Source organism: Mixophyes fleayi, chromosome 2 (assembly GCF_038048845.1).
Source record: "Mixophyes fleayi isolate aMixFle1 chromosome 2, aMixFle1.hap1, whole genome shotgun sequence".
Classification (NCBI taxonomy): Eukaryota; Metazoa; Chordata; class Amphibia; order Anura; family Limnodynastidae; genus Mixophyes; species Mixophyes fleayi.
In genome coordinates this window covers 373,359,887-373,381,261 of record NC_134403.1, presented here as the reverse complement: position 1 = coordinate 373,381,261, position 21,375 = coordinate 373,359,887, and the positions used below count along the sequence as shown (strand labels likewise).

Genomic DNA, 21,375 nt, shown 5'->3' with positions numbered 1-21,375 from the left:
GTGCAGTAAGTTAGGGGGTGACAGGAATAGGCTGCATAGTAAGTTGGGGGGTGCAGTATATCGTATACTACTAGTTACCAGATACATCTCATAGATAAGTTTCAGGTGAGGATTCATCCAACGCACTTTGTATGAGGGGAAATCCGCACCATTAAATCTACACCCATCTGCAGGATCTATGCTAAGAGTCTGTCCTGCCGAGGCACCGCCCCCGCACTTACTGAATAATGGTATGTCCCGCACTATATAACAGGTGCAGTAGTGGATGTGGGATACATTAGTTTAGGACACGGACTGATACAATCATGTCTATGGACGGGGGTCTCGGAGATGTTCAGCCCGCGGACAGTGAAGTACAATCTATATGTGACCAGGTGAGTGAGCCGCTAGGGGGCGCTGAAGTGCGGGAACCTGACAGTGTGCGGGATACATTGTATCTATCTGTGACTGTATAATATCCACCTGTTATGTTATATGCTGCTCCCCCTCCCCCATCAGGTAAGTGCTCATCCCGGGACTTGTTCTGTTAGTAGTTTAGGTGAGAGAGAAAAGGACACTTTGCAGACAGACAACGCTGCTTTTTCGTTATGTAAATTGCCCTCCTCTGGCTCTGCCCCTCTTGGTTATATCTCACTCTCTAAAATAAGGTCGCTACATGAACATGTGAGCATCAGCTAAATAGTATTACCATAAACCCAGCATAGAAGCTAACTGGTAATAATGTGACTGAACAGTGCCATGCATAGACATAAGGGGCGTCACAAATATTGGGGGTGCTTGAGTTCCCACAGAGCTGGTGACTATAATACATATTGTATAGCATAATCCCGTCATACCATCCCCATATTAGGACGCAGTATGTTATATAGAAGTATATGGTGCCCCCATGTTGGGGCATGGTGTCCTCTGGCTGGTTAGTATCTTTAGTTCCATCTGTAGTTGCTGTTGTATTACCTAATGGGAAGCATTTTGCACTGTGACTGGATACAAATGTGAGTTGGTTGCCTATGATATCTGTAACAGCAGCATTATCAAGGATGCCCCATGTCACACAACTCCTGATTGGACAGATTAGACCATACACTGGTCTAATTGGACCAAAGCCATCTTTCCCTGCCCCTGCACCTCTTTTGGCATCTACAGATTGTAACTAAATGAAACCAAGCCTTGACAAAGTGACACTTCCTCAAATTACCAGTTGGGCTCCTCCTAGTGATGGTCCTGGGACAGCAGTGCCTGTTTCTCCCACGTTGACGCCCTGTACATAAGGCTGAGTCCTATCATCCACTGAAGCCTTAGTGAGCACCAGACCTCTGTCTGGGCCCTGTGTGTCTGGGCCCTGTGTGTCTGGGCCCTGTGTGTCTGGGCCCTGTGTGTCTGGGCCCTGTGTGTCTGGGCCCTGTGTGTCTGGGCCCTGTGTGTCTGGGCCCTGTGTGTCTGGGCCCTGTGTGTCTGGGCCCTGTGTGTCTGGTCCGATAACCTTGTTGTCTCCTGTTCTCCTCAGATGAAAAAGCAGGTGGAGGAGAAGACTGGGAGTTCCTTCAGCATTTTTAATGCTGTTGAATACAAGACTCAAACTGTTGCTGGGACAAATTACTTCATTAAGGTAATGACTGGATATCTGTACATTAATAGAGCTCTTATGAACTACTATACTAATTCTTGTATGTATTTTCTATAAAGTGTGGATGTTTTCTGTCTTTATACAATAGTGTATATCATTTGGCTAACTATAGAATGACGATAGATAACATAAATATCCAATCACCAAGCTCTGATGAATAACCTAATTCAAAAAGGATATTTGTCTGTAATTGCCTTTCAAGCAGCATCTCTGCTGCTGTTCCATAGAAATGGTAAATATGAACTCTACAAAACACATTAACCATACACTGATCAGCTACAACATTACTTCACTGATCAGTGAATTGAATAACATTGATAATGTGGCTACAATGGCATCTGTCTGGGTGTGATGTATTGGGCAGCAAGTGCACAGTCAGTTCTTGACGTTGATGTGTTGGAAGCAGGAAAGATGGGCAGTGTAAGGATCTGGGTGACTTTGAGAAGTTCCAATTTGTGATGGCTAAAGACTGGGTCAGAGCATCTCCAAACAGCCGGTCTTGTGGGGTTTCTGCTACGCCGGGGTTAGTACCTACTGAAAGTGGTCCAAGGAAGGACAACCAGGGACAGTCATGGGTGCCCAAGGCTCATTGATGTGTGTGGGGAGTGAAGACCGTCTGGTCCAATCCCACAGAGGAGCTCCTGTAGCACAAACTGCTGAGAAGGTTTCTTCTGGCTGATATAAAGGTGTCAGATCACACAGAGCATCGCAGCTGCTGTCTAGGAACGGGTGATTAGTTTCATAGCTATTACTCTGGTTAAGCATAAACATTACTAATAAGTATTTAGATTTGTACATTATAGCAGTTGTATCTAATACATTAATGTGACCCTTTGTGCTTCACACTACACGTGTATATATTGTATACTTGTGACCTGTTCCGCTCGTGTTGTCTGTGTAGGAAGTGAGCAGTACATACATCTGCGCGTCTATCAACCGCTCCCCAGCGCTGATCAGGAGATGAGCCTCACGGACGTCCAGCTGGACAAAACCAAAGATGATGAGATCAAATACTTTTAGCCCAGTAACTGCCCCCCCCCCTCCCCTCCGGCTCCTGTGCAGGGTCTAATAAGCTTTATCATAATAAAATTTAAGCTTTACAGTATTATTGCTTCTGAGTATTCATTGAATTTTCTAAAGATTATTGATTCTATCTACTAAGCGGTGCTACTTTGTAAAGAGCAAGTGGTATTAATGTTTATTAGTAACACAAGATTGTTATTGATCTGAATAATATACATATAATAACTGGAGTGTTTATTATAATAAAACATGGTCTCAGTCCTCTGCAGCAGTCTGTCTTGTTAGGAGGGATTTTCCTGGGCAGGCAGTTTGAGTGACAGTCTGGCAGACTTGCTTTGTAGACATTCACACTGGGGATTGGTGAAATATAGGATATTTGGTAATGCACTTCTCTGTTATGAGGGTGGCATACATTTTTACAGAGCCTTCATATGTGCCCATACATAGGGCATATCTTGTGAATTATTAGATCCAGGGAGCTAAAGCCGTTGTCTAGACACATTTTCCAGGAATGATGCAAACAAGAAAAGTCCAATGATTTGGACTAGTACACCGGGGGGTTGGGGAACAGATTCCTAGGGGTACACAGAAGGTGCTTATTGGGGTGTGCACCCATGGAATCGTGTTTAAGAAGTTGACATCAATTATTAACCCCTCATCCTCAATTATAATTCCCCTTTTATTACTGACTGACTTTATATGTAATCTTATAATCCTCCCCTGCTCACTTATAGCTGCTTCATCTGGAGGACAGACCAGGTCCCCTGAGCTGTAAATTTGGGCCTCCTGGGCTCTCCCTACAGCATCCTGGAGGGTCAATTAGTCTGATGCCGGTGGAGGGATCATTACTCCAGTATTTTATTTTGTATGAGAAGGGGACGGAGCCTGAGATTAAGGTGAAGAAAATGTGATGTTATATTTACATGCTCTATATGATGACAAAAGTGTCCAAATATACCAGAAGGACGTCCCCCTTTCATCTGTGGCTCTAATAGGGTCTGACATGAGGATGTTAATATTCTGTGTTAAATTAATGTTCTATAGATAATGGTTTCATAATGACTGATAGAATAGGGTCTCGTTTAGATGCAAGTAGCATTTTATCGCTGGTGCCCTGCTGGCTCCGCCAGCCTTAAAGTGCATTTGTAGAACCACAAGAACCAGCATGCCTTGACATCCAGGGCTTGCTGGCACCTGTTGTTCATCCGCCAAAAAAAAAATTGGAGGATTCCACTCACCATTAACTTCCTTTCCTTGAAATATTCCATGGTGGTCCCCACACTGGGATGTATCAATAGTAGGGTGGGCACACAAATCAACACACAAAGGTTTGTTAGAGAATCTTTCTCCCAAACTGCACATCAGCAGAAGCTGACACGTCTAGTAGAAGTATTGTGACCACCCAGCTGCATTGCAGATGTTGATAGCTGATGTCTGGGCCCTGTGTGCCCAGGAAGTAGCCACAGCCCTCGTTGAGTGTGCCACAGTTGAGTCACTTCACACCCGTTCCCTTGTAGGGCTGTGCAGTCCCTTGATCCATCTTGTCAACGTGGGTTTCGAAGGAGCTCCCCCCCACCCCCCTGCGGGAACCTCTGGGAAGTACAAAGGGAGCTTTGTTTTCCTGAGAGCTTATGGTCTAGTGATGTAAATAGATATTGCTCTGACTACGTCTAGAGTATGAAGTAGTTCTTCCCTCTTAGTAATTAGATGGGCACAGGGAGAGGGCAGAACTAACGATTGATATGGAAGGAAGACAAATAATCCAGATTAGGCCTTAAAACCAATCTATATGTATAGATGTGTTAGAAGGGTTCTTCACTGCACAAAGCATGTAGATCTCCCACTTGGCAGGCTAATACTTTGAGAATGAGCCACTTGATAGGAATGTCTTGTAGTGGTTCGAATGGATCCGAAGTTAAGGCATCAAAACAATATGGAGATCCCCAGGTGCTAGAAACGGTTTTATTCTTCGCCGTAATCATTCTACTGCCGGACAAAACTGAAAAACAAGACTTTGAGGTGTCAGCTTGGCAGCAAGAAGAATACTGAGGGCAGATATCTGTACTTTCAAAGTAGAGCCAGTCCTATAACAAAACCATCTTTAAGGAACTCTAAAATAACCAGACCACTGTCAGACACAGGATCCTTTGCCCATAGAATAAACCTTTTCCAGACTCTGTAATGATAGAGAAATTCTTCATCTTTGCATGAATTAATATATTTCCCACCTATTCAGACACCCTCAATAGTGACAGTTCGATCTGCTTTGGAATATTCGCTGTGCTGAACAAGAATCCTTCCACTGCCCAGTTCTGCAGCTTACTGCATCTTTCTGTAGTAATGTAGCCAAATGCTTTACACCCGAAAAGTAAAAAAATCTGTTTTATCCTAGGTTTCTGGCCGTACCATACTTCATACAGAGTTTTCTCCACTGTTCTGTAAATAAGTGGCTGTCATTGTGTCTTAGCCCCAATATTTTTCAGATAGTCCTGAGTCTGTTAACATCTGATCATTTCAGTCAGAGTTCTGTTCTTCCATTGGGTGACCCCGTTTAGTTCTGCTGTGTGTGGGTTACTGTCTTGTGTTGCTGAATGTTGAGTTGTATTTTGTGTCCTGTAAATTCACCTCAGTGACAGTCACTATATATGTTACTGTGACAGGATACACCTCCTCTGCCACCCTGTTTGTTGTTGCTGGGGACCAGCTGGGGTTACTTTGCCACTGTCCCCTGTTCTTTATCCCAAATGCGCCCTCTTATCGCAGTAGGAGGGTCTTAAGCTGCTGCCACCACTGGACTCCTTAATGACATTCAGAACCGCGTCCTTCTGGATAACTCTTGCTGCTGGTGTACCCCTTTGTTGGGCACGTGGGCTGGTACCCCTGACCTCTTCCTTTTAGATTAGGATTGCTGTGGATGGTTCCCCCTGGCCTATCACACTGACCAGAGCTGCAGGTAGCAGGCAGAGTGTTGGTACCGGAAAGCTGGGTCCAAACCTCAGAACAGCCTGGAACGGAATGGATTTGGGTCTAATCTGTAGGTCACAGGAATTACAGCAGGTAAGTAGGCGTCAAAGCAGGATCTTGAAGCAAATGCCGCAAAGGAGTCTAGTGGTGGCAGCAGCATTAGCCCCTCCTACTGCGGTTAGAAGTCGCATTTGGGATAAAGAAAAGGGGATGGTGACAAGGCAGAACCAAACGTTCCCCAGCAACGTAACAGACAGGGTGTAATAGGAGGTCCATCCTGTCACAGCAAGTATATAACAAACTCAATTAACAGTTAAAAATCATCACAAATGAGATCACTTACGATCATGTAATAAATCACTATTACAAATTTAGAGATACCTTCACACTTAATAAGCACTCTAGTAAATATTAACGTGCCCACAAAGGTCTGAGGCATAACCTAACATAGCCACTAGATGGCTCCAACACCCTAATAAAGTGGGTGGAAATTTAACATGATATAAAGCAACTGCAAACAATTTTAAAAAGAAAAACAGATTCTTGAGAGGCCAGAGAGAACCTGGGCTAAATACCAAATAGTCACACAAGATATCAGAGTAAATTAATTTGTAGCCTAGTTGTGGCTGGATCACGTAGAAATAATTCATTGTATAAATGTATGTCAATTAGTGGTGCAGGCGCCAACTTACGTAATTGAAAATGTACTTTTTATTTTTATATATTGTATGTGTTTTGTATGAAAATGTCCCCACATTCGCAGATCTCTCGGCGAGACACGGTCTTCCAGCATCCCTGTATTTTTCATACTTACAGTAGCTTTATCTATCACATACTAAAAAAACTCAGACTATTACTGCTCTTTGAGCGTAATTGTATCTATACAGTGGGCGTAGAGGAAATATTTCAATGCTATACCGCTATCTTCTCAAGCTAAACTTACCTCCTGTAGATCCCCACGAGGAGGCCTGGGAGGGGGACCTTGGACTGGGCCTGGATAGTGAGGGATGGTCAGCAATTCGGAAACGAGTGGCCAAGGCATCCATCAATGTGAGTGTCAGGGAAACGGCTTATAAAGTATACTGGAGATGGTATCTAGTCCCAACGAAACTTCACATTTTCCCAGCACCATTATACAGGTGCTGGCGAGGCTGTGGCAGGCCGGGTACTCACCTACACATCTCGTGGGATTGCCCCATTATCCAACCATTGCGGAATACTGAACTGACCCTTCTCCACCAACTCACAGCTGTTCATATCCCCAGAGACCCCACAATTGCCCCATCGATAAGCAAAACAGCGGGCCATCTAACACTGCAGATTAGTCAAGCTTGTAAATTATTGATGGGCTTGGAAAAAGACGCTTCCACCTACCAAACAAAACTAATACATTGATTATGGCACATATCATCCATGGAGTACATCACAGTCCTCCTTAACGACACTCTTCCCAATTTCATGAGACATGGACCCCATGGTACAGACTACACGGCTCCCCAGTTCCCTTTGTACCTCTTCCTTTCCCTTTCTTCCAGACTCTCCCCCTAGTCTCTCCTCCTTTACAATATTATCAGAAAAAACGCTTTGTTATATTTAAACCCCGTTCTTAAGATATATTGTGGAACCAAAATCTATGTCATATTGTTTTCTCTCACTGTACTTGTTCTACAATGTTGTCCATTGCACAAAGTATGAAAATAAAGAGATTTAAAAAAAAAACAAAAAACACAAGTTCCATAGACTAAAGCAAAGAATAACTGATGGGTATTGCAATTTAAAAGAAAATAGCACCATAATTAGTGCATAATTAGCAGGCGCGGGCTGGGAGAGGGATGGCCGGGGGGTACACAGACGGCCGCATTGCATCGCATTGATGACGCGGCCGCATCACCTGTCATGTGATGCGGCCCTCTGTGCGCTGAAGCGGCCGCATCTGATTGCATCAGATGCGGCCGCCGGTGAAAATGTGCTATATTGCACCCGGGGGGCGGCCGGCCAGCCTACCCCCCGGCCCTAATAGCGGTCTGACCGAGCGCCCCTGATAATTAGGAAGAGTAGAAATGCCCTCTACTGAAGAAGTGAAACTTGCAATAATAGCTATAGAGCACTTGAGCAATGTTTGTATTTCCGAATAATTGATTTTTGTTGACACAGATTTAAAATGAACGTTTGTTAGTTGTAATGCAAAAAAAATAAAAATGATTGTGTATGCTTGTTACCCTCAATGATCCTGACCTCGGTTCTGTATGGAGCATTTTGCACGCCCCCCTCAAAATATAGAGATCTGAAATAAACCTAAGGGAATACAAAATAATTAGTAAGATTTAAAGGGACACACGCTAATAGCAGATAATAGGAATTAGCTCTATCTAATAGATGTAGTTTATGTCATTTTAATGGACATTACATCTGTTACCAACAAAATATTAGTCCCCCTTTCACTTATATTGAAAATGGGAGTGATAAATATGTTTGACAGTTACATGATCAAAGTTTATATGGTCCACACCATAATATAGACAGGGTTAAAGAGTCATCGATAATGGCATCAACTGTGTTATTAGGTCAACTCTATGTAGCGCTGTGGGACCTTATTGGTCCAGATCGGCTAGAGCTGTACGAGGAGATGGCGGTGGCGGGCAGAATGCCTCCTACTCTGAGAGAGGGACTGATTGCAATCCTGTTTAAGTCATCTCTCTCCTGAACGTGGACTACAAGATCCCCACCAAGGTACTAGCCAACAGGCTAAAGGTTGTCATTGGGCAGATTGTTCATCCAGATCAGACTTGCTGAGGGACAAGGTCCATTACATCAAAGATCCCCATACACATGTGGCCCTGGTCAGTCTTGGTCAGGAGAAGGCCTTTGGTCATGTTTCTCAGGAGTAAATGTGTAGGTTTGGCTTGGAAGAAATGTTTTGTTCATATATTAACCTGGTTACCTTGATAATTACAGCTCAGTGTTGGTGAACGGCTGGAAGACTGACCCCTTTCCTGCTATGTCTGGGGTCGGACAAGGCTGCTCTCTATTACCTCTCCTATTTCTTGTATAGAGCTCTTCATGATGTGCATCAGACAGAATCCAGAGATATGAGGCATCACCGCACCGGGCCCAGACCGTCTAGAGGCCAAGTGTTCGCTCTACATGGATGACATCCCTGCCTTCTGCGCTGACCAGCGTCAGTGACAGCACTCGTTCAGATCTGCGAGAACTTTGGCCGAGCTTCAGGGGCAAAGGTCAACTGTGGGGGGCAATGCTATTCGGGCAGTGGCACCTGTCATCCCCCGCTGCATTCCCCTTCACAATCAAGTGGGACTTCATCAAGATTCTTGGAGTTTGGTTTGGTGGTGAGGAGGCGGCTGTGAAGTGTTGGGAGGAAAGACTGGTGACAGTGAGACAAAGAAAATCAGTTTATGGAGCCTCAGAGACCTCACCATCGAAGGGAAAGCACTGGTGCTCTGCAATGAGATCCTTCCCGTTGTGCAGTACACGGCCCAAGCTTGGCCACCTCTTGCTGCCGTCTGCAAGACCATCACAAGGACAGTCTTCCACTACATCTGGGGCTCCAAAATGGAGCCAAAAACCAGCTTTTGAGACCAAATATTTGAAAGTACAAAACACATATGTCAGGCACCATTCCTGCTTCTCTCCACTCATGCAGGAACGGCTGCCTGTTTCCTCCTCCCAGGTCGCGGCTGGTTGCTCACCAGGCAACAGGACGTGATTATGAACTTTGGCAGAGATTACCTTATCTCTGCCAGAGTATTTGATCTCCAATACTCCAGCATTACTCCTGTGACACTTCCCTGCATCTGTGTTCCCTTTGGTTTTGACCTAGCTCCACTACTGAATACTCTCTTGGATTACGTTTTGGCTGCACCTTCTCTCCTGGCTGATCATTTGACTACCAATTTGGATCACCCTTTGCTTCACACCTGGCCTGAACTCTGACCATCTGACCAACTACTCCGTAAGTAACTGTTTTGGACCTGCTCGTCCCTTGTAGCAAAGCCCATACCTTTCTTGGGGGGGGGGGGTTACTGGCGAGAACCAGATGCACTTTAGACTCAGCACCTCCTAGCTCAATAGCACCAATCCCAGCAAGTAGGTGCCTTCTTACCTTCCCGGGCTTATGCTCCTTCCCGGTGCTTTCACAATTACAATTGTCGATCCCACCGCCTTGACTTGAGCTTCTATCAGTACTCCTCCTGTTGATCATTCCTTCTTAAATCCTCATCTCTGTCTCAAGGCCTTAAGGTGGGCCCACAACTGCAAGTTTTCTGGGCATGCTGTAGTCAAGAAGACCCTTGCTTTTCTTTCTCGACACTACTGGTTGCCCACACTCTGTCTAGGTGTCCACAAGTTTGTCCTGGCCTGTGACACCTGTGTCCGGCACAAGGTTTCCAGATGACCACCTTTGGGATTACTTCTTCCTCTTCCTACTCTTGATTGTCCCTGGTCAAGATTTTCCATGGACTTTTTTACAGTCATACCTGTAACTTGTGGGTTCAATAAGATGTGGGTCATGGTGGACCAGCATAAACTCTTCTTATTCCTACTCCACGAACAACCCAGAATTTTTTATGCCAGTCACTCTTCACACTCTTAGTGTCAAGAGGGTCAAGTGTATAGTGTCTGCCGGGAATTTTGTCTCTGCTGCTCTGGTGTCTGGACTCCATCTGCCTGTGCAATCATTGCCGCAGCTGTTGTCTCTTACTGCAGTCGATGGTAACTGTGTATCCATTGGTTCCATCACAAGCATTATCTACCCTATCTGGCCGCTGGTAGGAGTTTTACATGACAAGTGGATTAAGTTCCTAGTTTTACCACAGTCCATCAATCCCATCATTCTGGAGTTGCCCTGGCTTAGACTTCATTCTCCACAGTTTGACTGGCACTACGCACAAGTCACCTCTTGGGGACCTCAATGCAAACAATGTCTCAACAATGTCCAGTTATTCCCTCCATTTTCCACACTACTTGTCACATCATCTCTTCCAAGCCTATCTTGCCTGCTGTCTACACATCCTTCTGTGATGTTTTCAGCAAATCAGCATCTGAAAAACTGGCGCCTCATCGCCCGTGGGACTGTCCTATAGATCTTGTTCTGGGGAAAAGAACAAATTACCAGTCTGAGCTCTCCATCCCGCTCTGGCGGCACCGCAGACGGCATGTGGCAAATTTATATGGGGAGGCAAGAGGCCCAGACTGAAGCGCGCTGCCCTAGCGGAATCTGCTGATGAAGTAGGGCTTGGTCTCCCCCTTCTCTCTATTACTAAGCTACCCAATTACACCATGTGATTTTGTGGCATATTAACCCGGATTTGAAAAATGGGTGGATAACAAGAATACCATGACCACGAAGGCCCCGTTGCATTCGTACATCGTACATATGAATGACCCACAATCTGATTTCCTCTCCTAATCTGGGATTCTATGAACACTCTCTTCAAATTGGCCCCATATCCCTCTCCTCTGACTCCAATATGGAGGCACCTCCGCTTCTCTCCAGGTAATGTAGACTCTATGACTCTACCAAGGAGATAAAGAAAGATAGACCGGTTTCTCCATATAATGGGTGCATTTGGTCCTCCCACATTCACAGATCTCTCCACATGACGCAGTCTTCCAGCATCCCTGTATTTTTCATACTTACAGATCCGTAGATTTATCTATTCACCAGCACATACTAAAAAATTCAGAGTATTGCTGCCCTTAGAGCGTAATTGTATCTGTTTATTGGGGCGTAGAGGAAACATTTCAATGCTATACCGCTACCTTCTCAAGCTAAACTTACCTCCTTTAGATACCCATGAGGACGCATGAGTGGGGGACCTTGGACTAGGCCTGGATAGCGAGGGATGGTCAGCAATTCGGAAACGAGTGGCCAAAGCATCCATCAAAGCGAGTGTCAGGGAAATGGCTTATAAAGTATACTGGAGATGGTATCTAGTCTCAACTAAACTTCACCTCATTTTCCCAACACCATTATACAGGTGCTGGCGAGGCTGTGGCAGACCGGGTGCTCACCTACACATCTGGTGGGATTGCCACATTTCAGCAAATCAGCATCTGAAAAACTGCCACCTCATCGCCCCTGGGACTTTCCTATAGATCTTGTTCTGGGGAAAACCATTCCTAAGGGAAGATCCTACCCTCTATCTCTTCCTGAGACTCAGGCCGTGTCACAGGATATCTCTGAGAACTTACTACGGGGCTTCATTCGCAAGTCCTCCTCAACCATGGGAGCAGGGTTCTTCTTCATTAAGAAGAAAGACTGTTCTTTACGGCTGTGAATCGATTACCAGCAGTTGAACGCTATCACAATTAAGCACCATTACCCTTTACCAGGCATCTCAGAATTATTTGACCGGATACCCAAAGCAAAAGTTTCGATCTCAGGGGAGCTTACAACCTCATTCGTATACGCCGAGGGGACGAATGGAAAACTGCCTTTAATACTCGGGATGGGCATTACAAGTATCTAGTCATGCTGTCACACCAGGCAGTCGGGTTGCCCACACCAGGCACATTTACCTGATGCCCGCTGACAGCTCGCTCCGTACCAGGGCCGCCACCATGTTCATTTTGGGTCTGCGCATGCCTCTTCTGCTTGTTTCCTATTGGCTGACTCATTTTGGCTCCAAATTCAAAAGGCACCTCTTCCTGCATTTGATGCCTGTTCTTCAGGTTACCTGCTAGGTACTAGACGTGGCTCCTTTGCTCCTGCTGGGTGTATTCTCTTCTTTGGATTGTTTCCTGCAGTAACCTGTTGTCCACAGAGCTAACAGTCATCTGTGAACTCTGCCACTATCCTAGTGGTAATCCGCTGTGCTGACTCTCCATCATTTCTACAGTAACCTGTTGTCCGCTGAGCTGACTCTTCATCGCTCCTGCAGTAACCTCGTGTCCACAGAGCTGACACTTATCCGTGAACTCCAACAATATCCCAGTGGTAATCTGTTGTCCACTGTGCTGACTCTCCATCATTTCTGCAATAACCTGTTGTCCGCAGTGCTGACACTCATCCGTGAACTGTGCCACTATCCCAGTGGTAATCTGTTGTCCGCTGAGCTGACTCTTCACCATTCCTTCAGTACCTGTTATCTGCTATCGCTGACCTCTCTTGTATATTCCCTTATAGGGTTTCGCCTGGTACTCTCAGTGAGGCCCGCGACCTGAGCGTTAGACGCTGCTAAGACTAAACCACATTGCGGCGGCCTCTGGTGAAGACTGTCTCCCCTTTACACTTTGCGCCTCACTGGAGCAGTGCTAATCTAGGCAAACCTAGGATCCAAATTCCTAAACCGTAACACATACCCTTTGGCCTTTGCAAATCCCCAGCAGATTTTGAAGCCTTCAATAGTGATATTTTTCAAGACTTACTATACCATTCCGTGATAGTATATTTGGATGACATCCTGATATTCTCTCAAGATCTGCCGTCTCATCTTTCTCATGTAAAAGAGGTTCTCTCCCATCCGCGCCTACATAATCTTTATTGTAAACTGGAGAAGTACCTTTTTGAGTCTCCACAAGTGCCATTCTTGGGATATCTGGTCTCCGGATTTGGGCTGCAGAGATATCCAGAGAACATAGGGACTATCCTTAACTGGCCTCAACCCCATGGCTTAAAAACAGTCCGCAGACTTCCGTCGGAGAGTCTTTCCTGCCCTTCACATTGGTGATAAAGTCTGGCTTTCCAACCACAATTTGAAGCTCTGAGCTCCCTCCCTTGAAGTTGGCTCTTGGCCTTCTCAGCTCGTATCATTCAGGCCATTAACACTGTGGCTTATAAACTCTGTTTACCCCCTCCCTCAGAATCTTCAACTCTTTTCGTATTTCCCTACTCAAACCATTGGTGCTTAATGAGGTCTTTCAGGAACCCTCTCGACCATCCCCCATCAGAACAACCTCTGGTGATGAGTATGAGGTTAGTCATCTCCTTGACTTCCCCATCTTTCGAGGTCAGACTCAGTATCTTTTCCATTGGAAAGGATTTGATCCGGAGGAGTGGTCTTAGGTGAACAAGAGAGACCTTCATTCCCCTCACCTTCTGGAAAAATTCAATGCCACGTAACAGGACATGATTCTACTCTCTTGGATTACATTTTGTCTGCACCTTTTCTCCTGGCTTCTCATTCCAGATCATTTGACTCCCCCTTTGGATCCCCCAGCTGTCTTCAACTTTGACTACTTCAACTACTTTGCAGGTATCTGTCTTGGAGAACCGCAAACTGCGCGTCCCTTGCAGCAAAGTTCATACCTCCTTGCCGGGGTCTCTGGCGAAAACCTGGGTGCATTAGACTCCGCACCTCCTAGCTCAGTACTGCCAATACCAGCAAGTAGGTACCGTCTTACATCCTCAATCATGACAACATATAATTGGTGCCACAATAGCTGATGTATCTCCCTTTAGTTTTGACTAAGTTTATTTATAACTTTTTGAAGCGTATTATTTAACATATAAATGTGACCAGGGGGTAAATGTATCAAGCTGAGAGTTTTCCGCTGGGTTTGAGAAGTGGAGATGTTGTCTATAGCAACCAATCAGATTCTAGCTGTCATTTTGTAGAATGTACAAAATAAATTATAACTAGAATCAAATTCAAACCCGCCTGGAAAACTCTCAGCTTTAAACATTTACCCCCTGGTCTTTATTATGGATTATACATGATCAATGACTGGATAAACTGTGGGTTTCCTGTATTGTTCATGTCTGTCCTGCTTACCTGATCTGTACATTGACAAATTAATGAATTTTTATTCTCTCATTACTTTTTATGGTTTGATTTCAAAGTCCTGTTCTTAATGTTTAAAAGCCAAACAAATATCTGTACAGTGCTTGTGGCACCCTTCAGGTTTCAGTGGTACCCAGTTAGTAAGTTTACTCAATAATTGTAGATGTGACACTTTTTATCCTAATAAAAGCTAGAAGCTAAAATGTTTCCCCAAGAAATCCTTGGATCTCTGGAAGATCAGGTGTTAGTTTCAATATAGGGACAGCGCTCCTTTATCTATTTAACATTTTGAAGGGTTTTGTTGAATTTGGAAATTAAGGCTAAATACCTACCGATAGTGTGGTAGTATCTGTTCTATGAACGTTACCCAGAAGAAAGACATTTCTATCCAACTTAGAATCCTCCTTGACGGCTGCTTTCTGGGAATCCTCTTTGAAGGTTAACGTCTGATTAGCCAGTTCCAGGCTAACTCCTCATCCTGATAATGGGTCCTACTAATTTGGCCTTTTGATTTGTGTCTAACCCAGGTTTTAAAATACTGGTTTAAATAATAAAGAAAATTACTCAAGTGAGCAGTGAAATCATTTATAGTGTTATTTTCCCGTTCCCATACAAATATTTCATCAATATATCGCCCGTAGAATAGCAGGTTGGCCCTAAATGAGCAACTACATATATACTTCAAACACTCCTATATAGAGATTAGTGAGCTGGACTATATCAACGTGTGATATTAAATTATAGTAGGAAATTACCCTGACTGAGTGTTATAGATAATGATGATAATACCTGTATTTTCATAAAGTATTTCTGTGTTAAGGAATAATACGGATAATTTAGGAGATTTTACTTTTATAGTCTAGAAATAGCAGCATTCTGGAGAAAGAACTTGGAAAATCAGACTCCTCACTGTTGGACCGGAGCATCAAACAAAATGTAATATGTGTAATCATCAGTGGTAATTGGTGCTCACCTAGGATAGAACGTAGGATAGAACATTAACTCCACCAAATCCTGGAGGGTTTTCTTCTCAAATGGTCTTTTTACAGAAAGTAATTCCAAAATTATCTTACTTGGTGAAGGTGGGATTTAGGGAACTATATACTAATGATGGCACACACACTCTGACATTTGTCAAACTATAGAAAAGTCCATGATTCAAACCCTAAACTCTCTTTAGAGGACTCATCTGATTCAATAGCAGAAGATTTGTGGCTGTAATTGTAATAGATATATATTACATTGGCTATATAGAACACATTATATTGTACAAAGGGACTAGTACCATAATAAACTCATGAATTTATCAATAAACTGCAATTACAGATTATCACAAGAATATGCTGGTAAGAAGATTTTTAATATTCTTTAAACCTTAAAAAAAATTAAAGCTACTTTCATCAATTTCATATTACATGTTAGATACGCTCTCCAGTGTATTGTATCTAACCTACAATTGTAGATAAGTGGGGGATTTCATTTCAAAAGACCATACATGTCTTTTAAATGGTGGGAAAAAAGCCCACAAACCTGAACATATCTTCTATGGGGCGTTTTATAATGCAGAAATTGAATGTAAACACAATCACTCAAATTTTGAAGAGAACTTTTTAATCCATTAAAGGTGAGGTCAAAGTTGATAGATAGGAATTTGGCCAAACTTCTTATTCCCAATGTTCCGATAATGTGTCTGTGGCTGTACATAAAAGTGGGATGGGGGTTTGTGTATAATTTTGTGTATGGACCTTTGTGTAAAATCTTCTGCACTCTGTATTACATCCAGAATTTTAGGGCCTTTATAGTTATTACAGCTCAATATTTTCACTTACTTAATAACATTATTATATGTGATGGATTTAATGTGACCTCTCTGTATTCATGTTTATATGCAGAAATTTGTGTTCCGCTTGTGTTGGGTCTAACAAACTTTATCATAAAAAAATGAATTTTACGGTATTACAGCTTCTGATTATTCTTTGAATTTGATACAGACTATTGGTGTTATTTACTAAGGACTGCTACTGTAAAGAGCAAGTGACATTAATGTAGATATCAGTAACACAAGATTGTGTTACTGAGCTGAATGATATACATGTACTAACTGGAGTGTTTATTCTAATAAAACATACCATGGTCCTCTGCAGCAGGCTGTTATGTTAGGGGGGATTCCCTGAGCAGGCAGAGTTTGAATGACAATTTGGTTGACTTGATTTGCAGAAATTCACACTGAGTATTGGTAAAATCATACACAGGGGCGGGACCAGTGATCTCACAGCAGCTGAAATGACTGCAGCCTTAGCTTTCTTGTACATCAGATCTCTTCTGGAAACTGTCTTAAAAATAAAGTGAACGACTTTTTCTTTTAATATGGTGCTTGTTATAGTACTACAGGTCCCTGTGGGTACCGGTACAAACCATTCACTTCTGTATAACTCATGACAAGTGAGTAAAGATGATTTCATTTGGGTTAAAAGACCAATAAACTTCCAGAAATTCAACATTTGTTCCTGAATGGAGCTGTAGGATATTTGGTAATGCGCTTCTCTCAGTTACGAGGGGACCGTACCTTAATGAGCCTTGATCTGTGCCAATACACAGGGCTTATAATGTGAATTAAAGGATAACTTGGAAGCCAAAACCATTGTCTAGACACATTTTCCAGGATTATGATGCAAACATGAAAACTCCCATTAACAACTTGACAATAAAAGCAAAATGATATGGGCTAGTACACAGGGGTGTTAGGAAACGATGCCTAGGCGTACACAGAAGGGGCTTATTAGGGTGTGCGCCCAAGAGATATTTTTTTTTTTTAAAGTGACCATACATCAATCATTAACCCCTCATCCTCCATAATTATTTTTCAATAATTAATGCTCCGTTCTTAACCCCCCCTTATCCTCAATAATTAATCCCCTTTATCATTGGCTTACTTTCTGTATAATTCTTCATATAATCCTCCCCCTGCTCGTTGGTAGCTGCGCCATCTGAGGGAACAGATCAGGTCGCCTCTGAGCTGTAAATTTGGGGCTCCAGAGTACTGGGCTGTGTACAGCATCCTGGGGGGACAATTAGAGCCTGATGTCAGTGGACAGAGCGGAGGGATCATTATCCAGTATTTTATTTTTATATTTTTTTTTTAAAGTGAGAAGGGGGCGGAGCCAGAGATTAACATGTGCACGAAAATGTGAGTGTGTCTTACATTACATTTACAGGCTGTAAGTCTATATAATAATACAACACAGTATCCATATATAAACCAGAAGGACATCCGGCTTTTCATTTGCCTTTATAATAGGGTCTTACACAAGGACGTTAATAATCTACTATATATAATGGTTTCATATTGTCTGATAGAATAAGGTCTGATTTAGATGTAAGTAGAATTTTCCCACTGGTACCCTGCTTGTCCCAGCAAGCCCTGGCAGCCCTAAAGTGCTTGTGCAGAACTACAAGCGCCAGCATGCCTTGGCATCCAGGGCCCACTGGCACCTGTATTTACACTGTAAAAAAAAATACTGTAAAAAAACAGTCACTGTGGGGAAAAGAAGACTTTTAAAAAACAAACAAACAAATTAAAAAACACTACACCCTCATTCATTACATCCTGAGGGGATCCTTTCCTTTCTATCTGCTTTAAATGTTTGTGGGGTAAAAAATAAAAAAAACCTCTATGGACGCTGAGAACTTGTTCCTGTGGAGCCGCTGCGCTACTGACAGGTCACTGCCCTCTACAGCCGCTGGCATGGTTGTCAAGGGTCGCCTAAATTCTGTAGGTGTTTCCCTGATCTGCTCAGCCGTACGCCCATCTCACCACAAGCCAGAGATCGGCCACTGATCTGGGTCAGAAAGTTGGTTATTATTGTTAAAATTTTAATGTATTTTATTACCTCAAAATATGTTTTTGTTCAGACTTTAGGAATGTGGATACATGAAATATAAAACCTAACGCCTATGAGGTCCACTCCATTCGTCTCTTCTATCCCATCCATCTCTGCGGTTCAGTCATCTACCACCCCCACCCCTACCGCCAAATTTCTTGATAACTTTGCAGCCTGGCTCCCCCTCTACCTCTCCTCAGACCTCCCCTCCGTTATCCTGGGTGACTTTAACATCCCTATTGACAACTCCCCTGATACAGCATCCATCAAACTTCTTGCACCTTCTTCCTCCTTTGGCCTCTCACAATGGACCTCTTCCCCACCCACTGTCTCGGTCCCTCCGGTGACTGTCTCTTCTCCCATGAATGTACCATGTGACTTCTAAAACTCTCCCTTCCCACCCTCTGATCACCTTCACACTCTCCTCATTTCCTGCACCACCTTCCCTTGCGCAAATCACCCCTTACTAGGTGTAGTCTTCATACTCTTAATCCTACTGTTTTCTCCTCCTCACTCCCTTGACCCTGTCTTCTCCCATCAATATGTTGTTTCTGACTTCTCCAACTCTCCCTTCCCACTCTCTGATCACTGTCTCCTCTCCCTTCCCTCATCTCCTGCACCCCACACTTGCTCAAATCACCCCTCAGTAGATGTAGTCTTCATATTCTTGATCCTACTATTTTATTCTCCTTTTTTTAAACTCAGGTCTCTATCCACCCTGGTCTGCCCCAACCCGCTGGCTCCTTCTACAACCATACCCCTAACCCCGCTCTTGACTCTGCTGTTCCCAAATCTTCTGTCCACTTTCCGTTCTAAAACACAAAATTTGGCACTCCAAATTGAACCAGTTCCTTAAATAATGAATATGTATCTCTACCGCCTAACGCCACTAGAGGAAATCTCGTTTTTTGCCAGACTTTCTTGTTCAAGTTCATACTCTTCTCCTACAGCTCAGCCCTCTCCCTCGCCAAACAATCCTTCTTCAATTCTCTTATCTCCTCCCAACCCCCACTTTGCCACCTTCAACACCCTCTTTTGCTCCATCCGGGCTTCTCTTACTGCCACTGACTGTGCCTCGTTTATCACTTGTAAATTGAGTACATCAGACATGGAATCTCCTCCTCCCATTTATTTTCTGCCTCCTAGCACTGCGCACACTTCTCCCTCCAGACTCCACTATGGGCGAGGAGGTCCACTCTCTTCTACTATCCTCATCCTCCCCCCAGGATCCCATCCCATCTCACCTCCGTCACTCCCACACCACCACTGCCTGCTCCCACCTTGCTCACCTCTTCAATGTATCCCTCTACACTGGCATCTTCCCCCTCAACCTTCAAACATGCTCATGTATAGTTCATTCTTAAAAAACCTAATCTTGACCCCCACCTCCTTCTCTAACTTGTGCCCCATCTCTATCCTCCAAAATACTTTAACGGTTTGTCTACAACCATCTCAGCAGCTTCCATTGTGACAACTCCCTCCTGTCTGGCTTCTACCCCACCCGCACTCCACAGTAACTACCTGGAGCAAAGTCACCGAAAATCTTCTCCTGGAGAGAGGTCCTGGAATGTCTGCACTTGTGGGTGGTCTGGATTTATGGTTTGTAGGAGATTTCTGTGGCGACGTGATAGTGGGAGTGTGGAAGCTGTCTTGTGTGGTTTGGACTACGAGAGGAGGGGTCCGGTAGGTGTGGCTCTGTAAAGAGAAAAATGGAAAATAGGAGAGGAGGGGGCGGGGCATACCTTTATTGGTGATAAGGAGAAATGTATCAATTGTCCTTGTAGGGAGGTCCCGCTGGATGTATTAGTTCCATTATCCATGTACTTCTATTTATTTTTTTATATCCCTATTACATGCTGCCTGCAGCTCGTAATCTTTATAGCTGGAATAGTTTTACGTCTCAGGGTCTATGACTTAAGTACATGAATGGGTCTATAGCCTGTAATGTACGTAGCTCCTACGTGTACAGTGCACTGTGGTTGGTAATCGATGTTAAAGCTGAAGTTCTATAACTCTCAAATATTTATGGCTCAAAATAAAATAAAGAAAACAATAAAATATATGAAATAAATATAAATAAAAATATAACTATAAAAATAAAATATCAAAAAAAAAAACTGTACTGTGCTCTTAGGGTAGTGGTGTATAGAAAGGTGAGTCTGACGGGGTAACACGTTCCCCAGCAGTGTGATGTCAGGATGGATGAATGTGCTGCTGGATTCAGCACTGACATGATTGGAAATAACAGGAGCTGATGTTAGGGAAGGACTGAGGTATTATAATAAAGACATATTATACACAGAAAGGAGGGTACATAATATTAAGGAGGGTGGGAAGAGGGTTTGCAGTAGACCGTACAGTAAGTAGGATGCACAGGTAGGTACAGTGAGCTGTGACAATAGGATGCCCACTAAGGGTACTATAATTAGGGTGTAAAGTGAGAGTAAATGAAGGTGCAATATGAATAAATACTAGTAGTGTGTACAATAAGTTACAGTGTACAATGTGTAGGGTGTATAGTGACACAGTGCACATTATGAAGGGTGTACAGTAAACAGAATGTAAAGTGAAACATGAAACCTAATCTCGACCCCACTTCTCTCTCGAACTATCGCCCCATATCTCTTCTCCCTTTTGCCTCCAAAATTCTCGAGAGGCTCGTCTGCAGCCGTCTCACCTCCTACCTTTCTGAATACTCCCTCCTTGATCCTCTCCAGTCTGGTTTCCGCCCCCTCCACTCCACTGAAACTGCCCTGGCTAAAGTCACCAATGACCTCCTCTCTGCAAAAGCCAGGGGCCACTTCTCCCTTCTCATCCTCCTTCACCTCTCTACAGCCCTCGACACCGTTGACCACCCCCTCCTCCTCCACACCCTCCAGTCTATTGGCCTCTCCGGACCTGTCCTGTCCTGGTTCACCTCTTACCTCTTACCTTGCTGACCAATCCTTCTCTGTCACCACCACTGGGTCTCTCTCCCCCCCGTCCACCCTTCCAGTCGGGGTCTCCCAGGGCTCTGTTCTGGGACCCTTACTCTTCTCTCTATACACCTCCTCCCTGGGTGAACTCATCAGCTCCTTCGGCTTCAGCTACCACCTTTACGCTGACGACACTCAACTATACCTCTCCTCTCCTGATCTCTCTC

General features: G+C 44.0%; 1 protein-coding gene and 1 long non-coding RNA gene across 2 annotated transcripts; one reads left to right on the top strand and one right to left on the bottom strand.

Moving 5' to 3' along the window:
* Window positions 1-248: 248 nt before the first annotated feature.
* LOC142139993 (cystatin-A-like) lies at window positions 249-2,729 on the top strand. Its single transcript, XM_075197854.1, has 3 exons — window positions 249-374; window positions 1,505-1,606; window positions 2,522-2,729. Exons 1-3 carry the CDS (start codon window positions 306-308, stop codon window positions 2,642-2,644), a joined length of 294 nt encoding a protein of 97 aa, XP_075053955.1. The 5' UTR covers window positions 249-305; the 3' UTR covers window positions 2,645-2,729.
* A 1,202-nt stretch (window positions 2,730-3,931) lies between these two features.
* LOC142140547 (uncharacterized) lies at window positions 3,932-19,925 on the bottom strand. Its single transcript, XR_012688539.1, has 3 exons — window positions 19,755-19,925; window positions 17,286-17,411; window positions 3,932-4,646 (listed from the first exon to the last, which is right to left on the bottom strand). It is a non-coding gene; the product is annotated as an uncharacterized LOC142140547 (long non-coding RNA).
* Between the last annotated feature and the right edge of the window lie 1,450 nt (window positions 19,926-21,375).